Raw genomic sequence first — 26,359 nt, 5'->3', positions numbered from 1 at the left:
TTAAATGTTTGAACATAAGCTGATTTCTGGTTAGCAGTGACTATTATTCAGAACATGATATGATTACTATTATGTATACCTGAAGAACGGCTTACAGTTCTATCCTCTCATCAGTTCCTATTTTAACCATAATTCATTTCTGTATAGAATCAACTATCCAAACTACACATCATTAGGAATGTGCACTGTACTTATAATAAATCATCTTCCTGTGAAATAGGACTGGATAGACATATGCTCAAATAGTAACACAAAAAGAGTCTAGAATAAAAAAATATATTAGATTTTTAAAGGGGTTATACTCTGGAAAATTAGATTCCACTCCCAGCTGTTAAAATCATTCTGAAGCAAACCAGAATGAAAGTACTATAGCACTTTGCTACATTTCCATAAGAGAAAAGTTTTGAAGATTACCTCAGTTTGTAATCAATAAAAGAAAAGAAATCCACAGAATTTCATCCTTAAGCCTCAGATAGACAGTGAAGTAGTAGGTTGAATTGAAATTGAAGCCAGGTTATTACAAGACTTTACTTAAAGCAATTATGGTATTCCTTTGAAGTATTGCAAGCTCTCAAATCACAATCTAACAGCATGACTCAAGCTATACTAAAGACTCAAAAGCAAAGTTTTCTTAAAGGGAGGAAAATGGCAGCTAGAAATGTAGTGGGTTCAAAACCATCAGCGAGATAATCCTACCACTAAAAGAGAGCCCTGCATGTTAACTCAGAATGAACATAAACAAAACTAACTTAAATTTTAGTCTATAAACACTTAAACCTCTAGAGTGGGCTTGGCAGTAGGAAGATTGAAAGATAATGGGTTTGGTTTGAGAAATGCCAACAGACTGGCAGGACCACATGGCATTCAGGGGGCTCTGGGGAGGCAGGAGACTGAATTACTAGTATGTTCGCGGCTCCAGCGGTATCTTATATGCACCTCGAACCTTTATCCCCCACATTCCTACCTCCTCTCCCACCATAAACACAGAACGTGAAGAATCAGAAATAAGCATGGTGGCTTCAGATATTCACCTTTCGGAACAAAATCCTGGATAAAAGAAATGGGTAGTTGATATGATTTCACATGCCTGTGAAGCCTGTTCTGTCTATTCTTGCACACTGGCTAGAGTGAATATCAACCAAAATTCACCCCACGCAAATGTACATTTTTAACTCGGAGCTGAATAACTCAAGCTATTAATCTTAGGAAAGTTAAGTGATTTAGGGAGTAAACAAGTATACGTAAGATCTGAGAAGGGCAAAATCATAGATGGTTACTAAATGTAGTAAAAAGTAAAGATAATTCGAAGCATTTTTTAACGCTATTTTCTTTTTCTTTCTTTTTCTTTTTTCTTTTCTTTTCTTTTTTTTTTTTTTTTTAGAAAAAGAAAGAGTGTGAGTTGGGGAGAAGATCCCTGAAGTCATGACCTGATTCAAAAACAAGAGTCTGATTCTTAACCTACGGAGCCACCCAGGGGTGCCTCTGCCTCTTATCTTTTAAAGTAATGGGCTCCAAAAGGAATGCTCCTTGATTTCAGTGATAGTGTAAGAAACATACTTACCACAGTAAAATGCTTCCACCATAAAAATGCAGACATTATCTCAAAAGCTCAAGTCAGCCTTAACTGACATCCACAATTCTTACTATCAGGAATTACAATTAGGAACTTGGTATTTACCTTTCTAAATGGCTCACACAGCATTTAAATTCTTAATACATTCATTTGTTTTTAATTTTTTAAATGTTTATTTATTTTTAAGATACACAGCGCATGAGTGGGGGAGGGAGAGGGAGAGAGAAAAAGAGAGAAAGAAAGAGAGAGAGATTGAGGGAGAAAGACAGAATCTGAAGCAGGCTCAAGGCTCTGAGCTGTCAGCACAGAGCCAGCAGCAGAGCCTGAACATGCCAACTGTGAGATCATGACCCGAACCAAAGTCGGAAGCTTAACCTACTGAGCCACCCAGGCACCCCATAAATACATTTTTTTTAATATTACAAACTGCTGCCCAGTATCTCTTATATGAGTATACAATTTCCATTTTATTTTCCCCTATGAGTATGTAGACTACTGTTACTATTATTTTATTTTTGCATTAATGCATGCCTGCAAAAACAATGCTATAGTGAACAATCTTCTCTGTATTATTCCTGGTTACATAAGCAAATGTTTACTCAGGTTGGATAGTAAGGGCAAATACAAATTAAAATAAGAAGCTTAATTCTCCTTCATTTTCTTAGAGTATTTACATTTGAAAACTCAAATTATTTCTGTCTCTTTGATATGTACATAAATCTTTTTTAATGCTAATGAAGCATCTGACCTCAAGGACATCTTTGAGAGCCTCTTTGAAATGGAATTATAAAGAAAGATAGCATCCCTATGTCTCAATTTTTGTGCCAAGGTAGAAATCTCACACCAACGTGCACAACTACCTCCTGCACAAAGATATGAGAAGCTATTTTCTGGTTGGTTAAAGCCAATGAGCTAATACAGAGGGTCACCCCCATTATCAAGTGCAATTAAGATGTACTGTGTGTGACAAATGGTGCTGCCAAGTCACCTTACCTGAGGACTAACTCTAGTTTACCGGGTTTACCGTGGGAACAAGCATGCAGCGGGCTGTATCTGCTGCCTAAACAAACGGGGCTTCACAGTCTCTTAGACATTTGCCCCTGATGCATATGTTCTGGCTTCATGCCTATTCAATAGCACTGCTTTCTCCCTCTGGTACCTTTGTGGAGCCAGAAGACAGGAGACTTTGTTTCCAATGTCATTTTCCCAACAACAGTGGCTTCCCTGACTCTGCAAGATGTGGCTACAGAGTATCAGTGCACAGCAACACTGGAAGGAAACTTGGAGGAATCTATCAAATCAAATCTGGTCTAATAGAAGGTCATGAACACCTGTTTTCCCATATTCACCAGTACCGGGGATATAATCAAACTTACACATTTCTTATGGGATCTGAGAATACTTTGCTTCATTTTTTTATGTTTCCTGGTTACCAAGATTTGACACATGAATTGCCTCTTCCGAAAATGCTGGTTTTACATTCTTTGCAGGTTTTTCTCATTATCTTAAGAGTTTTTTATGATCCTGTTTAATTGACCCTCACCCAATTAAACGGGTTGCAAATATTTTCTTTTGTTTGTTGCTTGTTATAATTGTGCTTATATCCTCTTTAGATATGACATTCACGAAACCATTTGTATTCATTTTCCCAAAGGTTACCCAATTGTATAGTCACTTGGAGATTAGTCCAGCCGCTCAGAACCCTTAGCCTCCATTTTTTTCAGTGGATGAAAGCAGATCTATACTGGTTGTCCATTGTTTAAGGTGTTTAGATGGTTATATGTTTATTTATTTATTTTGAGGAGAGAGTGTGTAAGCAGGTGAGGGGCAGAGACAAGAAGGAGGGAGGGAGGGTGGAAGAGAGAGACAGACAGAGGGAGAGAGAGTCTCTAGCAGGCTCCATGTCATCATCACAGAGCCTGACTTGGGTTTGAACTCACAAACCATGACATCATGACCGGAGCTGAAATCAAGAGTCAGATGCTTAACCTCCTGAGCTGCCCAGGTGCTCCAGGTGTCTAGGCTTTTTCACACGGATATATAAATGGAAATAAAAATAAAATGCTATATTTTAAAAATGTTCATGTTTTAGGTAATGCTAAGGATTTTAATCTCAATAACACTTTATTATTTAAGTTGAAAACTATTTAAATAAGTCTGAAGGAAGGTTCAGGAACTTCCACTGAGCAATTAAGTGAATTAGGAAATCAAGATATTCTCTTCTCTCCTTTGGCCATTTATGTAGCTTACCCTAAATTCAAATTTTATGTTCAAGTTACAAAAACAAATTGCAGTGAGAATTTAGGAGTAAAGCAAAATCCTCAGTTTTAGTTCTAAAGTGTAAGAAATGATAAATAGAATACACTGTCACACACTGACATATGGAACCCTGAGTGTTTTTCAAGAAACCATTAAATAAAGTACTCTCAATCCTTAAAATTATCCTAAGATAACAAATCTGACAAAGTCCAATACTCCTGATTTTGAATCCACTGCTCATTTAAACATGAATTGCTTATAAAAATGAAAATCAATTATGTAATAAAAGAATCTTCCAAGAAGACTTGTCGCTTTCAGCCACCATCCAGAATAAGCTTTACATTTCTACCATTTAGGTCTGGCACCCACTTTTCATACTGCTAATACTACTGGACTTTGAAATTAAAGAAAGATGGAGAAGTTGTACTTGGTACCAAGACCAGAAACATTTTAGAGTATAGAGTATAGGTTTATACATTTTAGACACATAGGCTTCTTAGAAAGAAAGATTTAATGCAATACTTTTTTTTAAATTAAGACAGACTATATTAACTATAAGTAATATTTAAGTAAGGGTCTTGTCTTCCTTAACTTCAGAAAGTCTGATTCTATATAGAATACATGTCCCAAAATACCAAAGAGTTTATTGACTTAAGTGCAGAGCATAGAAACACCTTTGTGATTCTTAAGCAAAACTTAGACTTAATGAGAAGAGCAAACTGCATTTTATGGCCCATGTAACTACTTACTCCCAGAATAGTGGTCAGAGCAAAGGCAATTCTTGCCATTTTTTTTTCCTGCTGTCAATAAATGCATGGATCTTTCCTATCCTATGTTCAAATTAATGAATATGACAATTTGGTCAATGCCTCATTTGTATTAGCTTTGGATTATGTCACAAACACCTTTAAAATTCCTTTGAAAGAAAGAAGTTGGACCTTTCAGAAGGTGTTAAGTCCTTTAAAAAATTTTTTTAAAATATTTTATTTATTTTTGAGACAGAGAGACACAATCTGAGCAGGGGAGAGTCAGAGAGAGAGGGAGACACAGCATCTGAAGCAGGCTCCAGGCTCTGAGCTGTCAGCACAGAGCCCGACGGGGGGCTCAATCTACAAAATGTGAGATCATGACCTGAACTGAAGTCGGATGCTTAACCAACTGCACCACCCAGACGCCCCAAGTCCCTTAAGAGGAAAACGTGAACAGACACGGAGTTTTCTGAGGCAGAAAAGTATACCCCATTTACCCTTCTAGAACCACATTAATTAAAAAAAAGAGAGATTTCAGTGAAAATATTTATTCTTTTCCTTAACTGGGTTAAACGGTAATACAAATACTCTGAGGCTGCCCTTTCTCATGTGCTATACTTTAAACGTCCAAAACTTTACGTAAAAACTACACATGACCTAGTTTCTTTCACAATTCATACTTAGAGAATCTCAGATTTAATTGTATATGCTTTGAAGTAACTTCTCTGTTACTGTTACTAATAGAGATTTGAAAAGACGAGCTCCAGTTAGAGCGAACTGCAGCAGTAACAGCAGCCAGGCTCTCAGGTACAAAAAGAAACGCTCGGGAGGAAGAGGAGAGAAGGGATGTTCGTCTATATGGTTTCCAACTGGCAGCAGCCAGACGGCAGGATGCCAGTGCGCCTGCGTCCCTCACAAGGACAAGGACGCCAGTGCGCCTGCGTCGTCAGCCAGGCCACGCCCCACAGGCGAAGACTAATGACATTATGAAATGTGACGAGAACAATTTTACAGGAAGTATCAAAGTTTTAAGTAGAAAAAGGACTGCAAAACAGCCTTCCATGACTAACAGAGCCGACAGCCTCCCTGGAGAGAATGGAATGTGGAGATAAAAACCCAGGCCCCCAAAATTACTGGAAGACCTCAGGTCAGGTTCCCTGACCACCCGGAGCTTCCGCTAAAAGGCACAACTTGAAAGTCTTCCCAAATCCTGAGGGAGCATCCTTTTAGAAGGATGTTAAGGAGGACGGAAACATCATCCTGACTACATGGCAACCACCGTGGAGGCCTGAGTGTTCCCGTGTTCAGGTGTGGGGTGGCCGGCAGAGCCCCCTGACCACACGCCGTGTCGGCGTAGGCTCCCGGGGTGCCATCGCAGTCCTTCCGTACAAAGTAACATCTAGACAACCTGAAGGAAACCCGGCGCGCTCGTTTGAAGGGCAGCCCTGGGAAGATTTGCACAGAGCAGCACGTCCGCCCCTGTCCCTTCCCGGGATTGGCTCCCGCCGGGTCAGGCTGCGCGCCGCACGGGGGCCGGAAGCCATGTCAGCAACACTGGGACTTGCTCTCTGCTCTCAAGGTCTCCCGATCCAGTTTGATTTTGTCCTCGTCGTTTTCTTCACTAGGAAAGCTCTGGTGGTTTGCGAGGATATTCTCCACTAGGAACCGCGCGGCCTCATCTATGTTTATGTTATCCTGTAAGGCAGAATGATGAACACGATCAATTCTTAGCTTTAATGCTTAGAAGTAAGCCTTAAGAGTCTTAATGGGACTAGCAGAGTGTGTCAGAGGGGACGTTATAATACAGGAGCTACCATCTTCTTCTCCCGTACTAAAGGGTTAAGCCTTAAGCGTTCAATGCCATTGAGTAATGTGGCTAGGGAACTCTCTTCTTTTCACAAATGATCACCCTTTCTGATGTTCCTGTTTCAAACTTCTTGCCTCGGAGATTCAATGAACTATATCTCAACGGTTGAAAAGGAATCTTCACCCCACACTGGGTTAGGACCACTCACATAAATGAAAGCACTAAGGTGACAACCTTCCTACCCTCGAACATCTAAGTCAATTATTCAGGATACATTATGAAGAAGAATGTCAAGGTCTCATACCACATTGAAATACCATAAACGTATTATGTCGTCCCCCATCTCTGAGTGCAGATTATTACTCCCAACTGTCATGTGTAAATTAACCTGAAACAATGTGGTGGGTGTGATGTCCATTAAAAATATCCTAATGAGTCATAAAGTATCACAACATTTGTGTGACAGATTTATTAGTTGTCATTCAATACACAACGCATAGCAAAATCTGGGCTTATTTTTTTAAGTAACTTCATTTTTAAATAATTTCAGGTTTGCACAACAATTGCAAAAATAGTAAACATTCCTACATACCCTTCACTCATCTTCCTAAAATATTAACATCTTAGAAATCCAGATTTCCAGATAAAATCAGGAAACTAGATAATAGTGTCGGCATTAATTATGAGCCTTATTCAAATTTCACCATCGTCTGAACGCCCTTTTTTCTTATCCAGGTGACCAGCCGTATTTCATGCTCATGTCTCCTTGGTCTCCTTTAACTTGGGACAGTTCTTGAGTCACCTTCCCTTTCACGACCTTGACACTCTTGTAGACTACTGGCCAGAAAACATCCCTCAGTTTGGGCTTGTTTGGTGTTTCGTATCATTAAACTTAAGTTATGCATTACTGGCAGGAAGAAGTGATGTGTCCTTCTCTGTGCACAAAGAGGCGCTTGCTTAAAGTCACGTCTGCCAGGCTTTTCCACTGAACAGTTACTATTTATCCTTTGCACTTAGTAAGTTCCTATATGTAAATCACCTGTTTTTTTTTCTACCATAGTTTTACCCATTAACTTGACCATTAATTAATTTTTCCCCTAAAACATTTATTACCATGGTGATTAAAAGGGACTTTCTATTTCCATTATTCCCTTTACATGTATTAGTTGGGATTCTGTCAGGAAGAGTTTTCTCTTCTCCTCTACTTATTAATTGGTTTATTCATGTCATGGAGTATTAGTTTATTCCATAGATTAGATCCATTACAATAGTGACTTGCTTTGTTGCTCAAACTGTCTTGCATTTTTGGAGCTTTTATAAGTACGGTCCCGTGTCTTTTTGACATGTCTCCATCATTTTGTGTTTCCTTAGTTTCTGGCTCCACAAAATATCTCTGGTGCATCTTTATTTGTCCCACTAGTCCCGGAATCAATCATTTCTCCACGAAACCCCTGTTCTTTTCATAGGAGAACAGTATTTAAAAACCAAATTCTACGGACCAGTATACTCACCAGATCTGTGATGTTATTGGCCTAAGCCCTCTGAGCAGAAAGAGCTAGTAAATATATGTATGCATCCACAGACATGTAGACATCTGTTTCTACGTTTATCTGTCTGTTTATGCAAATATGCATATGTAGAAACACATACATACACAGAAACATCTATATTTATATGTACGTGTAAAATGTTGGGTTCATACAGATCTCTCCAATTTCAATCTAACAACATGAGGTTCATTCCAGCTTTCTTCCTTATTTACTATAATTTTCTTAGACAGTGAGAAACCTGCAAGACCTGTGCTATTTATTCAGGTATCTTTTCCAGCATCAACACAAGCTTTCTTTAATCAAAGTATTGATCTCTGAATGTCCAAATGTCACTTGGCCCCCACCCTTCCATTATCCCAAAGAACTCCAATGCTCCCTAACTGCATTTAGTAGCAACTGACTAGGAACAGAAATTCCCATGTTGTAATCCGTCATGCATTTTCATGGTGGAAATTCATTATTTGCTCTAAAAAATGAAAGGATGAAGTTCACAAATTCAAAACTGTCTTTTGGCTGTGTTCCCATTAAAATTCAAATCACTGGAATTCAAGCAGAAATCAGATGTGAAGTTAGCGCTGGCCAGCTCAGAAATACAGGCATTAGTAACACTTGAACAGTACTTTAAGGCTTGACTAAAAGTTTTAATCTGGATTTCATGTTACTGTTATTCTCTTCAAACATTCCTGGTTTACTACCAAGGAAATTCTGCAGAAGGCGTTGCTAATATATTTGTAGCAAAGCACAGAATGTATGTGACACTTCTGTTAATCAGAGTTTTCCTTCTCACCTTCACATGTAACCCTGTCTACAAATATAACAAATCTGATGATTTATACATTCTCAAGCTGCAGGCCACATGAGACAATCATTTGGGAATCTTCCATCTAGATTCTGGGGACAAATCTGGATTTATTACCTGAGTGATTAATTCAAATGAAACTCAGAGAAGAAATTTTATCGGTAATATGTGCCATCTCTTCCACCAGATCTCCTGCTCTAATAAACATCACACATACCACTGCGTATTTCCCGACAAAGCTAGGACGTAAAGCAAATTACCCAACTGACACGCCACAGAAGGAGGGACGGCTTTTGGGACAAGGGCCTCCAAGAGTGACCGCCCCTTTCTGCCATTTCTGCCTTCCTGCCCGGCTAAGTGTCCCTGCAGCCCCCACCCGTGCACAGCAGCTTTTACTGCTGCTACTTTTTATTCATTTATTTGTTTATTCATGAAATGAAATGCTGAGATTCTAGAATGTCTTTATTTAGACAGATAGCCTTTAGCTTAGGAGCAAAACCTTCTGCCTCCAGCAGACGCTAGTTCTGCTGATGACTCCAAGATCACCAATTATCTCCAGAGCAGCTTTGCTGTGCAGTCTCTCACGGCTTTCCTCTCATTATTCTGATCATCAGTGGCACCCAACGGTCTTCTGTGATGAGGGTGGCTTTCTAGCAAAGCTAAAAGTAACCTACGAATAAGCAAGACTTAGACCAGTAGATAAATCCAGTCACATGTGTTTTATACTTGTTTTTAATTAAAAAATAATCTGCAAGAAATCCACAAAAGACATCCCAAATGCTGGAACTATGTTAGGAAATGCCAGTCTTTTGGTTTCGGATTTTGCTTGTCATTACAGGATTTCTCAAAGATTTCATCATTCTTATGTAAGTCCCATTGTTATTTGACCTCTAGTGGGAAATTCCCAATGCGCATAAACAAGTCCCCTCTCCAGGAATATTTTGTGCTTGTGAATTCCACTTTTGCTTTCTTGAATACCTACACTGGTAAGATTTTTAACAGCTGACTTAAGTGCTTTTGTTTTTCTTCAAAAAATATTTATCCCATAATAGATGAAAGGAAGAATTCTCGCTCTGCTATTCATCAAGAAGCATGTCACAAACGTTGACACTTGCTTCCTGTTCAAATTCTTTCATACACAATTAATCTGAAACTCTTCAAACATCATCTGGACACATCGCTGCTCTGACATTCTCAGGTCCGTTTCTGTTAGTGCTGCACATGACCTGCATATTTGCCCCAGTCATCTAGGCTCCTATATTTTGTTAAGCCTTCAGTAAACATCAAAAATGCCTGTGCTCCGCAAGATCCCTAATCCCCCAAAAACTCCAGTTGCAGAAGTGCTCCATTTAAAGGCTCAAACTCAGAGAATGTCAGTGTTCTTTCTTCCAAGCTGATTTTTATTCCAATGGAAAATATGCCCTTCTATTCACCTGCCCACTATCCAATTCTGAAAGCATTTTTGCTGTCCGCTGAAGGAAGCTATAACACACCCATGCTATGCTCTGCTTTTTATTAGGCTCCCAAAACCCACTCACATAAACCCATCTAAATACTGTCTAGTTATAGCTCAGATTTACGAGTTAAGAGCGGAGCAGATGCAAACACACAGCAGACCTCACCTTTGCCGAGGTTTCAAACCATCCGGTGAAACCGTGTTCTTTGCAGAACTGGTCCAACTGGGGAGGGCTCTGGCCACCATCCTTTTTCTGGTCACATTTATTAGCTAAGAGGACTGCAGGGATAGGGCTGCCGTTTGGAAGATGGACTTTACTATCCAGATCACTCTTCCACTTTAAGACGGCCTCAAACGTGGAGCCTCTGGATATATCAAAGACCACAAAGGCACCAACAGCTTCTTTGTAGTACACTCGGGTCATGTTGCCAAACCGCTCTTGCCCTAGAAGTAAACAGAATGAGAGTTTAAGAACTCATAATTCAGACTGAGTCTACATTTAGATATAAACCCTCTGACCCTAGGAACAGTGCTGTAAACGCAGGTGTCCCATTTCATAGCAAAGAAATTGGTGGGAGGAAGGATGCACAGAACCACGTGGCCAGTCATGTGGTGTGAGTACACAACTAACTAGTATGTTCTATGTGTACACAACACATGCTCCATAAACCTCCAGATGACAGCGCTTAAAACTACAGAGCCCAGCATTTCTCCTCACATTCCCCCAGTCTAAGAGAAGAAGTGCTAAAGAGAAAAAGAAAGCTGGGAGTGGAGGGGAGAAAAGATGAGACTAGAAGAAAGTGAAGCTGGCAGGAAGAAGATAAGTATGGTGGGTAAAACGCAGTCAAAAAGACTAGGACTGGATAAGAGATAAAGGAGCTCATCTTTGTCCCCATCTCTAGCTTGTACCCACTTTGCACGCTGCTTGCAAGATTGCTATCTTCTAAGAAGGCAGATGCGTGCAAACCTACTAACAAAAAGTGGCACAATTATCTGTGTGACTGAAAGAAGGATCAAGTGCAGAGTTCTTCGAATATCATACTTTTAAAATAACTTAACATGTTTAATAGTTTGGGGACAATCCTACTGCTTCACATACCACACAGGACTTTGCAAAGTTTTCTCTTTCCGTCTGGTATCACACTGTTCTTTGACATAGGAAGGACCCTTCTCTTCATCTGACAGGTGAGAAACCTCACCAAGAGCTGCTTGGCCAGGATTATGGTAGTACTAAGACAGGACTAGAACCCAGGTCCTCTGAGTCCCATGCACCCCTGCTGCCAGCCATTCCAAACTATCTTGCAGTTGCCTTGACTTCTAAGGCACTTACCTTCACTTCAGTCTGTCAGACTACTGACCAGGGTACTAAGGAAATATGACTGGCAACCAATGCGAATCTAAGATGTGAAACTCTGATCAATGATAAAAACAAAGCTGACAGGACACTTTCCTGTTAGAACACATGATGAGAAAACACTTTATCTACATTTCACTGACAGTAACAAATGCAAAGCTACCCACAAAAAATATTCTTTCTCCTCCAAGTACTACTGGAGCATCATACAACGTTAGATACTGCTTAAGGAAATAATGGGAGAAGAACACAACAGGCAAGCTTAAATGGATAAACTTGAAGTTCCTTCAGTTTGTGGTAACTCTTCATATGGGCTTGTCTGAACTTGTACTATGATAGTTCAGATGTCTGAATTTTATTCTGACAGTCACATATGAAACCCCACTATCATATTTATGTTTTATTGGTAATGTAAATCTGCCCAGCCAACTACATAGGTATTTGATCACAATTTGATCACATTTATAAGAAGTTAGCATTGTACCATTTTTCTTACACATGCACTTCATAATCACACACAGCATGACACAGAGGATAAAAGTCTGTATCACTCTTCTGCAAAAAAACTACATAGATGCATCAATGTCGTTGTGACTTCAATTTTAACTAGAGAACACATACTACCAATTTTTATTTTTATAAATTTAATTATTAAATACAAAATGACTATGGCAACAAGGGAAATTAGCCTCATTAAGATAGTCCAGATTACAGGATTATTTCATATTATAAGAAAGTACTCATTTGGACTATCAATTTAGAAAAGAGGGTAGGGAGCCACTAGTAAAAGCATAGAAATCCAGAAGTAATAAAGAACAATTATGCTTCAGTGACTGCTGCTTTGTTTACTGAGTCATCTATAAATCTATAAAAATATTCCTTTCAAACTATCATACTAAATCATATTCAAATTTGTCTTTACATAAACTTTCTGGTAAAACATACAAAAATCAGAAATGTGTATGACAAGGAATTTTCGAGGTGGACACTGTGGCTTAGAATTATCAAGTTAGGTTCCAAGGTTAGGGTTCAAAACTCTCTGATAGTCTCAGAGTGTGCTTTCTAAAAACCACACTATATGGCTATTCAAAATAGTGTCAATTATGCTATTAAGCAAATGAAAAGGAAAGCTACAAATTGGGAGAAAACAACGCAAATCCTCTATCTGGTAAAGGAGTTATACCCAGGATATACAAAGAACTCTCAAAACTCCAAAGTAAGAAGATAAAAAATCAAATAAATAAAGTAAGCAAAAGGAACACATACAATGACAAATAAGCAGAGGAAAAGATGCCTAGGAGCATTAATTATAGGAGAAATGCAAATTTGAATCACAACGAGGGTGCCTGGGTGGCTCAGTCAGTTGAGTGTCTGAATCTTGATTTCAGCTCAGGGTTTGGGATTGAGCCCCACATCAGTCTCTGTGCTGAACATGGAGTCTGCTTAAGATTCTCTCTCTCTGTCTCTGTCTTTCTCTCTCTACCCCCCACCCTTCTCCTCTGTTCACGCTCTCTCTAAAACTTAAAAAATAAAAATAAATCTTTAAATCACAACCAGCTTCCCCTTCATGCCCACAAGAATGGCTAAAATAAAAAGTCTGATTTTACCAAGTATTGGTGAAGACGCGGAGCAATAAAGACTCTTACACATGGTAAGAATAAGAATTTAAAAGTGTACATCCACTTGGGAAACAATTTGACAGTTTCTTAAAAATTTAAACACACATTTACCAAATAATCAACACATTCTACTCCTAGGTATTTGCCCAAACAAAATGAAAGCACATATATACACAAAGTCATGTTCATGAATGCTCATAGATGCTTTATTTTTAATAGCCAAAACAGTAATGAACAAAGTATGGTATATTCATACAATAGAATATAACAACAGAAAGGAAAGGAGTAAACTATGGATAAAAATAACAAAATGGATGAATCTCAAAATAATTATGATGAGTGAAAGAAACTAGACCAGAGAGGGAACAGGTAATACAGTATGAATGCACTTATATCATATCCTTAAAAATAAAAACTATAGTGTCTTAGAGGAAGTCCATCAGTGATTGTCTTGGGCAAAGCAGAAAGATGGGCTCAAAGAGGGTAAGAGGAAATACTTTTGCAATCTTGATTATAGTGATGTTTCACTAGTGTTTACATGTCAAGTATCAAATTGTACAGTATGTTGTATTGTCAATTATATACCAATAAAGCTATAAAAAGTAATACTTACCTCAGATGGTCACTGGGAAGGTTTAATGCAAAATGCCTGCCTAAGAGTCTTTTAGGGCAGAGTACAATAGACAAACTATAATTTCATGGTCAAACCTGGCTAAAATTTTACTGGAATACTATTGCCTTCATCCATTTATGGGTTTCTACATCAGTTTTCATTCTACAATGGCAGAGTCGAGTAGTCGCAACAAAGAGCGAATAGCCCATAAAACCTAAAGTATTTGCTACCTCTATTCTAGAAGGTTAGGGCATAGGCTATACCTTGAACTGACAGTGGTATATAAAAATTCATGAAGGACTTAAGGTGCGTGTATGTAAATTATACTTTAAGTTCAAAAAAGTAAAATGTCAGGCTCATGATAAGCACTGTGTAAATGTTAACTAGCGTTAAGTGTTCAATAAATGTATTACATGATGAAAGCCTGAGTATCCTTTTTAAAATGGTGCGATTAAACATAGCAAAACCTTAAACTATTAGCTAGTTATATGCTGTCAATTGTATTGGTAAAAACAGTTTGCAGGGGAAAATGCACTTGAGGAAAGCACAGATGTACCAGACAATCAAAACACCAAACACCCAGGAGCGCCTCAGTCAGTTGTGTGTCCGACTTCAGCTCCGGTCATGATCTCACAGTTTGTGGGTTTGAACCCCACACTGGGCTCTGTGCTGACAGCTCAGAACCTGGAGCCTGCCTTGGATTCTGTGTTTCCCTCTCTCTCTGCCCCTCCGCTGCCCACGCTCTGTCTCTGTCTCTCAAAAAAGTGAATAAACATTAAAAACACATTTTTTAAAATAATACCAAGCACCCAAAGGTCAAGCAATCCCAGGCAAGTAACTCTATCTGACTAAATAAGTGTCTTTACAGGTTTTTGGGGATCTTCCGGCTCTTCCATCTGATGTTTTCAATTTCTGTGTGATAACTTTAATGTTATAATTATTTGCTAAAGATTCTTCAATCACTGAATCCAGACAGCAATGGGGATCAAATATAAATAATCCAGCATCAAAAGGCCAAGCGAAGCATTCAGGAAAATAGCTTACTTTCCAACAGAATAGTGAAATACACTTCCTATTTTACTGAGTTCATCATCTTTTTAAAAAATTCTGAAGTAATCCACTAGTACTTCAGGGATAATCTTGAACTGGTCAAAAAAACCTAAAAAATACAAATTTCTAAAATATGTAACATTTAATTAGAAAATAGAGATGGGTGCCCGCCCGGGTGGCTCAGTCAGTGAAGTGTCAACTCTCAGTTTTGGCTCAGGTCATGATGTCATGGTTCATGAGTTCGAATCCCAGATGGAGTTCCATACTGGGCTCCGTGCTAGCAGTGCGGAGCCTGCTTGGGATTCTCTCTCTCTCCTTCTCTCTCTGCCCCTCCTCTACGCTCTCTCTCTCTCTCAAAATAAATGAACTTAAAACAATCTTTAATTAGAGAATAAAGAAAAAGACAATGAATTCATTTAAAATAATAATCTTAACATAAAATTGAGAGTTGTTCTCCAAAAACACCTAACCAGGTAAAACCTAGATTTAACTATTTTGGTGTCAAAGGTTTAAATATATAGATGTGGGGGTGCCTGGGTGGCTCAGTTAGCTAAGTGTCTGACTTCAGCTCAGGTCATGATCTTACAGTTTGTGGGTTCGAGCTCCGTGTCGGGTTCTGTGCTGACAGCTCAGAGCCTGGAGCCTGTTTCAGTTTCAGTCCCTCCCTCTTTCCCTACCCCTCTGCTTCTCGTATTCTGTCTCTGTTTCTCTCAAAAATAAATAAACATTAAAAAAATGGGGCACCTGGGTGGCTCAGTCGGTTAAGCATCCGACTTCTGCTCAGGTCATGATCTCAGGGTTCATGGGCTCAAGCCCGCTTCAGGCTCTGTGCTGACAGCTAGCTCAGAGCCTGGAGCCTGTCTTTGAATTCTGTGTCTCCCTCTCTCTCTGACCTTCCTCTGCTCACACTGTCTCTCTCTCTCTCTCTAATAAAAATGAAACTTTTTTTAAAAAATTAAAAAAAATGTATATATAGATATGTTAAGCCCTCCCAGGTGTTAAACTGGAAAATAACATAAATTTTGCCACTGGAGTTAAGAGCTGTACCCTATAACTGTGTTATTATTTCTCCTTGGGCAATTTTATCTATTCCCTTATTATTGCCTAAAACAAAGTGGAAAACAAAACTAATGTTCATGAATATATTCCATTGTCCTCCACTTGTAAATGTGTGAAGGAGCACACTCTTCTGCCCCCACTAGGTTAGGCACAGCTATGAACTAGTCTTGGCCAATCAAATGTGAACGGAAGTGTCACTTTTAAGCAGAACTTGGCTGACAGTGTCCTTGTCCTGCTGCAGCAGGCTGGAACCCGAATTTTGATGAGAGTATCATGAGATAGTAGAGCCTCCATTAGTCTGAGCCTTCTGGTAGTTTCAGTGAAAAAGCCTTGACATCTCTACCACCACCCCAAACTCTGCCCTCACTTTGGGCGTGAAGAAAGAGTGAGGAATAATTATCTCAAGCCATTGACATTTTTAATGTTGTTGGAACTCCAATGTAACCTAAGCTCTCCTGACTTGTACAGCCCCCAAATCATATCTAGATTTGATCTCCACTACAAAATGTGTATTAAGTTCCTTCCATGTACCAGGCGCTGTGCCAGACACTGGTGAATATCATGAAACAATGAACATGACTTCCTCTTCTAAGGAGCTCACAATCTATTTGAGGAAATAGACAAACTGAACCATGGGGTATTAGGTGTAATCAGAGATATGAAAGGTATATTATACTCTCAAACAAAGGAATGCTATTCACTGAGGTAAGTAAGCTAATCTTATTAGTAGTTTTAAAAGACATATTATCGAGAAATGCCTTTCAAATGCTTCTTTGTCACGAAAATAGTTATCTTCATTCCTTTATTTCTATACTGTGACTTTCAGGGCAGATGCAGCAATGCCCAGATCCCACAGCAATCGGCCTAGTCAGAGTCAGGCTCACCATCAATGGACGCAGCAGCTTCAGGTACTTAATCTCTAGACACAATTTCCAGCAGTGCTGGAATGGGAATGATGCATTCCACTACTAATCTATCACTACACCTCAGGAGTTAGTCCTTTCTAAGTTGAAAAAAGGGGTAAGGGCCAAACTAAGGGGGAGACTTTCACATTCACACTGGAATTGCACTGGCATTCTATAGAACTTGGACTTCCTTTTTTCTTAATTTTAGACAAGAACTATAAAGAATGCTCTCAGGGAAGTAGTCAACCAACCATTCTAAGTTCACACCAAGAAAATGTTATTATTCACAGATTGTACTTTCCACAAATGCATAAAGAAAATGCGGGAATCCCCAGCATGCTGAGTCATAGGACGGGAGAGGAGGGGGAAGAGAAGTCTGCAGTGGTACTCAGTCCCTGTGTGAGGCCTTACTCTGTGGTGACTATAAAAAGAATATCTGACTTTGATCAATTTGAAACAAGGAATAAAATCAAAATATCTTTTTTGTTCAAAGTCATAGTAGTTCTAAAAGTTCAAGATACTAGCTTTTTCCTTTCTTACCCAGTTATTCAACAAGAGCAAGAAATGTGCCATCTCTGTCCAGTAAATGCTCTTGTGTCTGAATATATACTACCCGTAGAGGGAGGCTCTTGAGAAAGCCCCACGGATGAGGAGCAGGTGAGGTGGGACTGAGAAGAACTCATGGGTCATGGAAGGGGAGCGTGGGGGAGCGCCGAGGGCAGACAGGCTTGCCCCGTTAAGTTGAGAACTCAGTGAGCGGGGTGAGAGGATGAATCTATCTCCAGGATGCAGCAGAGCCAGTGACAGAACAACCTCTTCTCCACTGCAGGGTAAATCAGATCACACATGGTGTTTGCAACATTGCGAATTTCCAGGCCCTACCTCTAGGAATTCTGATTTGGTTAGTACAGAGGATTGCTAGTTGCCTATTCTAATATCTCCTCACGGAATTTTATTTGGGAAGGCAATGAGTTCAGTTAAAAAATAAATAAATAAATGAAGCCCTAGATTTCCTAGCTGCCTTTGCAGCAAGACATGCATATTTGACTGAACCACAAAGACAGGGAATATGACCAAGGAATGGCTGCGTGGTGCAACATCAGCTTTAGTCCATGGAGCCACTGTGGTTCTGTGCAGCAGCCGTGGACTGTCCAGCCACAGACCTACCAGGTGAGAGAGTTCACCTCTTTGCTAAATCACGATGCACAGTGATGTGTGCCAGAGGAAGCCAAATCTAGTGACACAGTTGATGCTAACGAATCTGCATTCTAAGCACCTCCATAGAGTCACACTAACATAAAATAATATATTTAGCTTAACGTCAAGAGGTAATAAAAAAAATCACTACAGAGGAGGCTTAAGGAAAATATCTGGACAGAAGTGGATGGAAAGAAGGTGGAAGTGGAGAACATAAGGCCATGTGTTGGCTAGAAAAACCAATAAAGATCCATAAACTTAACCCCTAACTGTCCATTTATATTTATGTGGTTCATCTTTCTCAAAACAAGAGTAAAGAAAGTACATGTGTTCAGCTTCCTTGATTGCAAAAGTGCACAAAGCACTTTTGAAAATACAACTGAGTAGAATTCTAAAGCATTTTTTACTTCACCTTGCAGAAATCTGCAACCCCCAATATTTATGTCTACACTGATCTCGCCATCCAGATCTCTGCAGCCAAAACACAACCTAGACTTGTCCACTTAGCCCACTCTCTCCTTTTAAAAAAAATGTTTACTTATTTTGTTTTTAAGAGAGAGAGATAGAGAGAGAGAGAGAGGGAGAGGGAGAATCTCATGCAGGATCCATGTTCAGCATGAAGCCTGACATGGGGCTCAATCTCAGGACCATGAGATCATGAGCTGAAATCAAGAGTCGGATGCTCAACCGACTAAGCCATGCAGGAGCGCCAGCCCACTCTCTACTTCTTCTGTGTCGACTGTATGTGAAATCATCACAAGTTTCAGGATATACTATCCCTGGGCCATTAATCTCAGACTTTCAAAGTTTTCTTCTTTGGAAGAGCACTTTCTTTATCTTTCAATCTTTTATAACAAATGCCTAAAAATATGTATTCATAATGCTTTTTATTTTCTCTATTTTATAATTCTTTGACCTCTTGGGGGCCTGTGGACCAGCAGAGAGCCTGCCTCTCCCAGGGTTAGCTAGTTCTTAGAGGCAGCAGACAACCTGCTGAAAGGACCTCTTTGATAGGCAAACCAACCAATCCGGAGTCCTTACCATCTCTCTGTCCCCTTTTCTCAGGCTCCTGAAGTCTAAGACACTATCTGCCTGCCCTAAATCACCCATGGCCAGGTACTAAACAAATAGGAACCACTCTTGTAGCCCAATGCCCACTGACATAGATCAAACTCGCCAGTCCTAAGCTTACTCTAATTTCCTGTGCTGCTTTCTTGCAAAAGACACAAAAAAGGCTCTAGCTTGTGCTTATCCCTTGCTCCTTCTGCCTCGTGACCAACCCTGGTGCTTCCCCATGTGGTCTTGCATGGGGTGGATGCTCCCCATTCTTGGGATCCATGGGTAACAAACCATCTTTTCAATGGTGACCATCTTCTGGTATGTTGGCCTTACCATATCTGACAGAAACAAAAATCCTGGGTACAGTTTAAAATAGAATATAAATCCCCGAAATTTCTGTATCGGAAGCATAAGAGAATCACAAAGTCAAGAAAACATATACATAATGGATGAAATTTCTCCTAAGATATATCTGAAAGTAACACTGTCTCTCAAAATAATGCATGGTTTACAGGTTTAATCAGGAAGATCATAGAGCAGACCATGCAAGCATCTATAATTATTACCTTGCTTTTCCTTGCTTGTGCTTGACAAGCATATATCAATAAAACAGCTTTGTTATCTTCAGAAAGTCCACAGCGTAGAAAGAATCTTTCAAAATGCCCCCTAAAAGTGATGGAGCCACCCCAAAAGTATCTACATAGGAAGTTCAGTGTTTTATAATTAAGAAGAGTATAATAACCGGAAATTCTGGACTGATAACAGAAAGAGATGGTAATTATTAATATATTTTTAAAATTTTTTCCCAATGTTTTATTTATTTTTGAGAGAGAGACAGTGTGAGCAGAGGAGGGTCAGAGAGAGAGGGAGACACAGAGTCTGAAGCAGGCTCCAGGCTCTGAGCTGTCAGCACCGAGCCTGATGCAGGGCTTGAACGCACAAACTGTGACATTATGATCTGAGCTGAAGTCAAGATGCTCAACCCACAGAGCCACCCAAGCACCCCAGAGATGGTAATTATTACACAAAGTATAAAATATGAATCATGTGGGCTACTACACAGATGACCAGAACATTTGCTAATTTAGACAAGAGTCTATTAGACTCTTAGATGACACTCTTTAGATTGTTTTGACACCAGTGAACCAAAAATTCACTAAACAACTAAAAGCTTGTTTTTGTATTTCAGAGTCAGAAGAAATGTCTTCATACAGTGCCATCAATTACCTGTGTTTCTTTGGTCAAGTTATTATACCTCTCTGTATTTAGACTATGGGATATCTCAAAGCCTATATAGTTCAATTCAAATAGTAGAATGATTAGGAAAATGGGGAAAAAGTCAAATTTTAGTACTTTTATTAATGTTCCACTCTCTCTACCATAACCTGGGCACTTTTCAGCTTATGTGTGCCAATTGAGACAACAGAGAATGGTAACATGTTAAAAAAAAAAAAAAGGCAACAGGCATATGGAAATATGTTGTTACGCTGACCATCCTTCCTGGGAAATCGGAGATGCAAAATCCAGACTGGAGCACACGAAGGAGTCTCAGGACTGACAACCTGAGGGAGATGTAAAGATATAAAATGGGGGCACCTGGGTGGCTCAGTGGGTTGAATGCCCGACTCTTGATTTCAGCTCAGGTCATGATCCCAGGGTTATGGGATGAAGCCCCATGATGGGGCTTTGCTCAGCTGGGAGCCTGCTTGGGATTCTCTCTCCTCCCCTCTCTCTCTTTCTCTCTCAAAATGAATCAATAAACTTAAAAAAAAAAAAAAGACGTAAAATGGAATGGTAGGTTTTGTTTGTAATTCACCGCAGCATTTAAGTCTGTATAAGGCTAAGGACAACAAGACTGTACAGAAGTCAGATATAATGAAGATTTTAAAAATGCCTTTAAATGAGTTATTAAGTAATTGGAAAGTCATTATAATATTCAGTGTTGAAAATGGAGACTACAAATCACCATAGACTAATTCCTCAGAGCACTGCTTCTGCATATTTAAAAAAAACCTGAATATTAATAATTCTTGACTAGTAGATATTTTGAAGGTCAAGAAAGCATTGGAGATTAATATTCCAGATTCTTGCTCATGAGGGCTGGAGGAGAGTTAAGAAAGACAAGAAGAGATCATAAGGTACAGTGACTGCCCACTGTGGGAGATGGAACAAGAAAAACAGGACCAACGTTCTAATTTAGGATGGGAATCAAAAAAACAGTGATTCTAAGTATAGTTTATATAATTGATAATGTCTTCCAACCATGCATTTTACACACTGGTAAATACTATTTACGTGAACTTCAGAGTAGAATTTCCTGATTTGTTCTTTGGTATAAAGTTTGTTGTTGTTGTTTTTACAGAATATTTTTACTCAGATTTTTATAGAGAAATACTAATCCTAAAAAAGTGAAGGGTGGCAAAAGAGACCAGTCCCCCATGCCACTTTGGCATAAGGACTATTTTGAACTAAAGGTACTTTGAAAACAGAGCAAGTGTCAGAAGGGGACTCCAGGGGTGCCTGGGTGGCTCAGTTGGTTAAGCATCCAGCTTCGGCTCAGGTCATGATCTCATGGTTCGTGGGTTTGGGCCCTGCATCAGGCTCTGTGCTGACAGCTCAGAGCCTGGCGCCTGCTTCAGATACTGTGTCTCCCCCTCTCTCTCTGCCCCTCCCTCACTCGTGCTCTGTCTCAAAAACAAATGAACTATATTAAAAAACATTAGGGGCGCCTGGGTGGCTCAGTCGGTTAAGCATCTGGCTTCGGCTCAGGTCAGATCTCATGGTTCGTGGGTTCAAGCCCCGCGTCGGGATCTGTGCTGACTGCTAGCTCAGAGCCTGGAGCCTGTTTCAGATTCTGTATCTCCCTCTCTCTCTGACCCTCCCCTGCTCACACTGTCTCTCTCTGTCTCTCAAAAATAAATAAAAAGCATTAAAAAAATTTAAAAACATTTAAAAAATTTTTTTTAAATTTTAAAAAACATTAAAAAAAAGAAGGGGGCTCCAATCTCCCTTGTTTCTTCCTGAAAGCAGACGAGAAAACCCCCATGTGAGAGATGTCCTCTCTCTACCAGGAGGAGAGAAACATTCTTATCACCAGGGACAGGAGCTGAAGCTGGGAGAATTCTCTATAAACAGACCTTACAAAATAACTCTTATTTTCCTTTAGCCGCCCCATATATTTTAGTTATTTTTCCACAATTCCCTCTCTTTGTTCAACCTGCTATAATAAAAGCATTTAGGTTTTGTCACTTCTTTGGGTGTTCATTTTCTTATGAGGACTCCCGTGTCATGTAAAACTTAGGTGAGATAAATTTCTGCTGTCAATCTGTCTCAGATTGATTTAATTCTTTTAAATTTTCAGGCTCTGAGAAAGCTCTGCGAAAACTCTAAGAAGGCAGAGATAAAGTTTTGTCTCCCCTACAAAAGCAAATCACTTCATCAAACACAGGAAGACTGACTTATATTAGATCTAAATGGACAAAGGTGTTTTTTCTCTTTCTTTTTTAATGTTTATTTATGTATTTTGAGGGGAAGCAAGGGGAGGGGCAGAGAGAAGGAGAGAAAGAATCCCAAGCAGGCTCTGCGCTGCCAACGCAGAGTCTCACATGGGGCCTGAACTCACATCACAAACTGTGAGATCATGACTGAAATCAAGAGTCCAATGCTTAACTGACTGAGCCACCCAGGCGCCCCAAACTTGTTTTTTCTTTTAAAGAAATAGCCTAGAAAGCCATTCAACCTACCTGGAAAATTCGATACTTGCCAACAAACTTATAACAAGTAGTAAGCCGAATACCACTTCATCTGTAATACACAGTAAAAGGTAGGTCAGATACTGCTCTGGGAAATGTCCTAGTTTGCAGTGAAATGGCTAAATACACTGAGAAGGTTGAAATCATCTGTAACTACAGGACCCGTCAGGAATATGGTGAAGAAAACTGAAATAAGCCAGTACGCCAAGTTGCCTTCAGTGGCAACAAAGATGAAAAGATCCGTGGGATCTGGCAGTGTGGTTCCTGCATGAAAAGTGCTCTGTCTCTCTCTGTCTCAAAAAAAAAAAAATTTAAAAATACATTTTTTATCTTTTATTTATTTATTTTTGGGAGAGAGACAGAGCAAACACAAGCGGGGAGGAACAGAGAGAGAGAGGAAGACACAGAATATGAAGCAGGCTGCAGGCTCTGAACTGTCAGCACAGAGCCCAAGGTGGGGCTCAAACCCACAACCTGTGAGATCATGACCTGAGCTGAAGTGGGACGCTTAACTGACTGAGCCCCCCAGGTGTCCCGAGAGACCACTATTTAATACATTGCTGGCCCATAATAAATGGGTTCATTTACGTAACAACAACAAAAGGAAGATCAGAGACATCTCTTGCTACCGCTTAATTTAGTAGTTTTTATTAAACTTTTTCAAAAGCTTGCTGAATATTTCAGTCCTGTGTTAAGAGTCCTCTTCAAACAGGTATGAGGTAAGAGACAGTTGCCTAACACAAACTTCTCTTGAGTTGCACTGGTATTTTACAGCTACATTCATTTGATACAATACGAAAGCATTTGGAAGGCCTGTACCCAAGAGTCACTATGGTTCCTAATATGAAAAGTTTAGCTTAAACTGCCTGGCCACATTTATGGGAAACCTCTGGACAACTCCTCCCTGTTCCCCTTGCCAGTTTCCAAGCATAGAGACCCAACAGAATTCCTTTACCATCTTTCTCATCTCTAACGCAGTAACAAAAAAACTAGTAACAGAGCCACACCTTAAGTTAATCGTATCAACTGGCCAGCTCTACTTACTGTTTCGCAACCAAGGAGTATTTCCAAACTTTGAGAATTAAAGACGATTCAGTGTTGTAACTACATAAGGCAAATATGTTTAGCCACAGGGAACTTTCTGGAATGGCCTTCAGTTTGCCCTCATTACATCATTACCACTTAATTCAAATGGTATGAACTAGGATTCACTAATAGGTCAAATATTCAAAGCAAACGTAGTTAATGATGTAGCTCCCTAAGCCCCAAGTGAAAGCCAAATTATTTCCTTCCTTATATAGGAAGACACCATCTCTGATCATCTTATTTATAAGGTGAGCCTAGGAATTTGCAACTACCTCATTAGATTACCTCTAATTGTTTTAGCAGCTGGTGTGTACTTGCTGAATGGCACTAAACATCCCGGAATCCCTTTTAGAGATCTTAAAATTCTGCTTTTTGTCCTGGCAAAGCTCAACCTTTGCATTTAGGCAAAAGTGCGAGCACATTCCATCCAGGCCAATATGTACCAGAGTATGACAAGACTGATTATGTCTCTTGCCTGACTGCATAGGTCTGTTCAAGGTGGATAAAAAAAGAAGTGATACCCAGGGAGAAAATTACTCATGATTTTGCTTCCCCAAGTCTCCAAATACAAGCATTTTTTCTTGAAGCTTAAAAACAGGAATGTGCCAAAATAGCTAAATATATTATTTCGCTAGAAGAATAAGGCAAAGTCAACAACACTCCTCAGCAGGGGGTGTAAAAATCTTCATAGAAATCTGTCGCGACCATGAAGATTCCTGCAGAATGACTATCACAGGGTGAGGCAACCTTTAGAATTTAGGACACTGTCAAGAAGCAGCACTACTATTCCTAAGAGTTGTGTGAAACAGCAGGAAGTATTTCAAAAGAAGCCTGACTTCAAAAGATGACTTTTCAAACGAACTTTTGGTTTTCTGTAACCAAAAGGGGGGGAAAAAGGCTGAGCCCAGGGAGAATTACCTTCCTTTCTCTGAGGCACTGACACACATAAATTTATTCACATGATCTGAAGCAGTAAAGTCTGTTCTTGAATAAGTGGGTATATAGGTTAGATATACGTAGGTTGATTCTTCAAGGCTTTTTCATACGTTATAAGCTGTTGGTGAAAAGAACACTGCCCAGCAGACAGATCTGTGTCCCCCCTACAATTGCCAGCACCGTGACCGTACCTTCTACAGTTGATGCATCTGAAGTGAAGCGGGAAGGATGGTCTCTATCTAGCTCTGAACATTCTCCTATCCAAATTCTCCATTGCAGACTGAGCATCTTACCAACTGTGACTGAACAGGGTAACTTTTGGTATCACTTCCATATGTAAACTTTCCAAAAGTTTACGTCTTTTTAAATGCCCACACTCCACCCACCCCACCAGAGAGAGCTCAATGTTCACAAATCAGAGCAAGGAGAACATGCACCCCACCACCTCAAAAAGGGGTATTATGCTCCCAAATTGTCAACTGAACGCAAATGCCAGGGAAACAATATATTGGGATGGCGAGGGGGCCAGGAGTGGGGTTAGGTGTTGGTTTAGGAGGGAGGAAGGATTCAAGAGCAACTTTCCCAAATCTCTACCTGAGTCAGGGTGTCATTAAGGACTCCCGTAGAAGAACACCCTATCTGAAGAACAGAATTTTACTCAGAAAGAAGGGCCTCGGCTCCAAGGTGGGTGATGAAAAACATTCTGAAAAGGAACCTGGTTGCTAGTCTTGCTTGTGTCACTAACTAGGAATGTCACTTTGAAATCTTTCAACTTCTGTGCTCATCTGTGAAATGTTTTTCACATTTAACATTTTCACATTTAACAAGCTGGTTGACTGACTCCTTCCTCTAACTCTTCTTCCTGGATTGTAACTTGTCATCATTCAGAGTTAAAACTCCAGGGATAGCCCCCATGGCTTTTTCAGGGAAGGGAAGGAGACGGAGAGAGGAGAGAGGAAAGAAAGAGAGAGAGAGCACTGAAGTGGAGGGCCACCTTCCCAACTCTTAAAAATGAGAGGTTTTGTGCAGACTTAGTAGAAGCATCTAACGAGGGTTATGTATTTATGCATTTATCGATCTTGTCCTGCTTTTAAATACTTCAACTACTACTGCCCGTTCAGTTGTCGTGATCCCACTGGAGTCCACCCAGCCACGTCCCTTTCCGCGTGGCAACCTAAGTTTGTCTCTTTCATGCCCACTGGGCAGGCGAGTGCAGGCTCAGGACAGAGAAGGAGGGTAGGAGACCCGGTGGGGCTCTGTGGCCGCTGGCTCCCGACGGAGGCCGCTGCCCGCCGCTTACCCGCGATGTCCCAGAGCTGCAGGCGCACCAGCGTGCGGCTGTCCCAATTGAGGACCTTGAGGGCGAAGTCCACCCCGATGGTGGCCCGGTAGTGCTGGGAGAAGAGCTGATGGACGTAGCGCTTGATGATGCTCGTCTTGCCCACGCCGAGCTCGCCGATGACCAGCACCTTGAAGAGGTGCTCGCGGGTCTCGGGCGCGGCGGCCGCCGCCGTCCCCACGACCCGGTCCCCGGCT

The 26,359-nt window shown here is 40.2% G+C and overlaps 1 protein-coding gene across 1 annotated transcript in view; it reads right to left on the bottom strand.

Moving 5' to 3' along the window:
• Positions 1-5,113: 5,113 nt before the first annotated feature.
• RAB32 (RAB32, member RAS oncogene family) overlaps positions 5,114-26,359 on the bottom strand; it is a 31,227-nt gene continuing 9,981 nt past the window's right edge. The window contains exons 4-6 of the mRNA XM_029943247.1: positions 26,124-26,357; positions 10,360-10,637; positions 5,114-6,276 (exon numbers count right to left, since the gene is read on the bottom strand). Of these exons, the coding sequence (XP_029799107.1) occupies positions 6,127-6,276; positions 10,360-10,637; positions 26,124-26,357 (662 nt within the window). The 3' untranslated portion in view covers positions 5,114-6,126. The remainder of the gene's footprint in view (positions 6,277-10,359; positions 10,638-26,123; positions 26,358-26,359) is intronic.

Source organism: Suricata suricatta, chromosome 7 (genome assembly GCF_006229205.1).
Source record: "Suricata suricatta isolate VVHF042 chromosome 7, meerkat_22Aug2017_6uvM2_HiC, whole genome shotgun sequence".
Classification (NCBI taxonomy): Eukaryota; Metazoa; Chordata; class Mammalia; order Carnivora; family Herpestidae; genus Suricata; species Suricata suricatta.
Note: the sequence above shows the minus strand (reverse complement) of the source record. Positions and strands in the feature narration are given on the sequence as shown.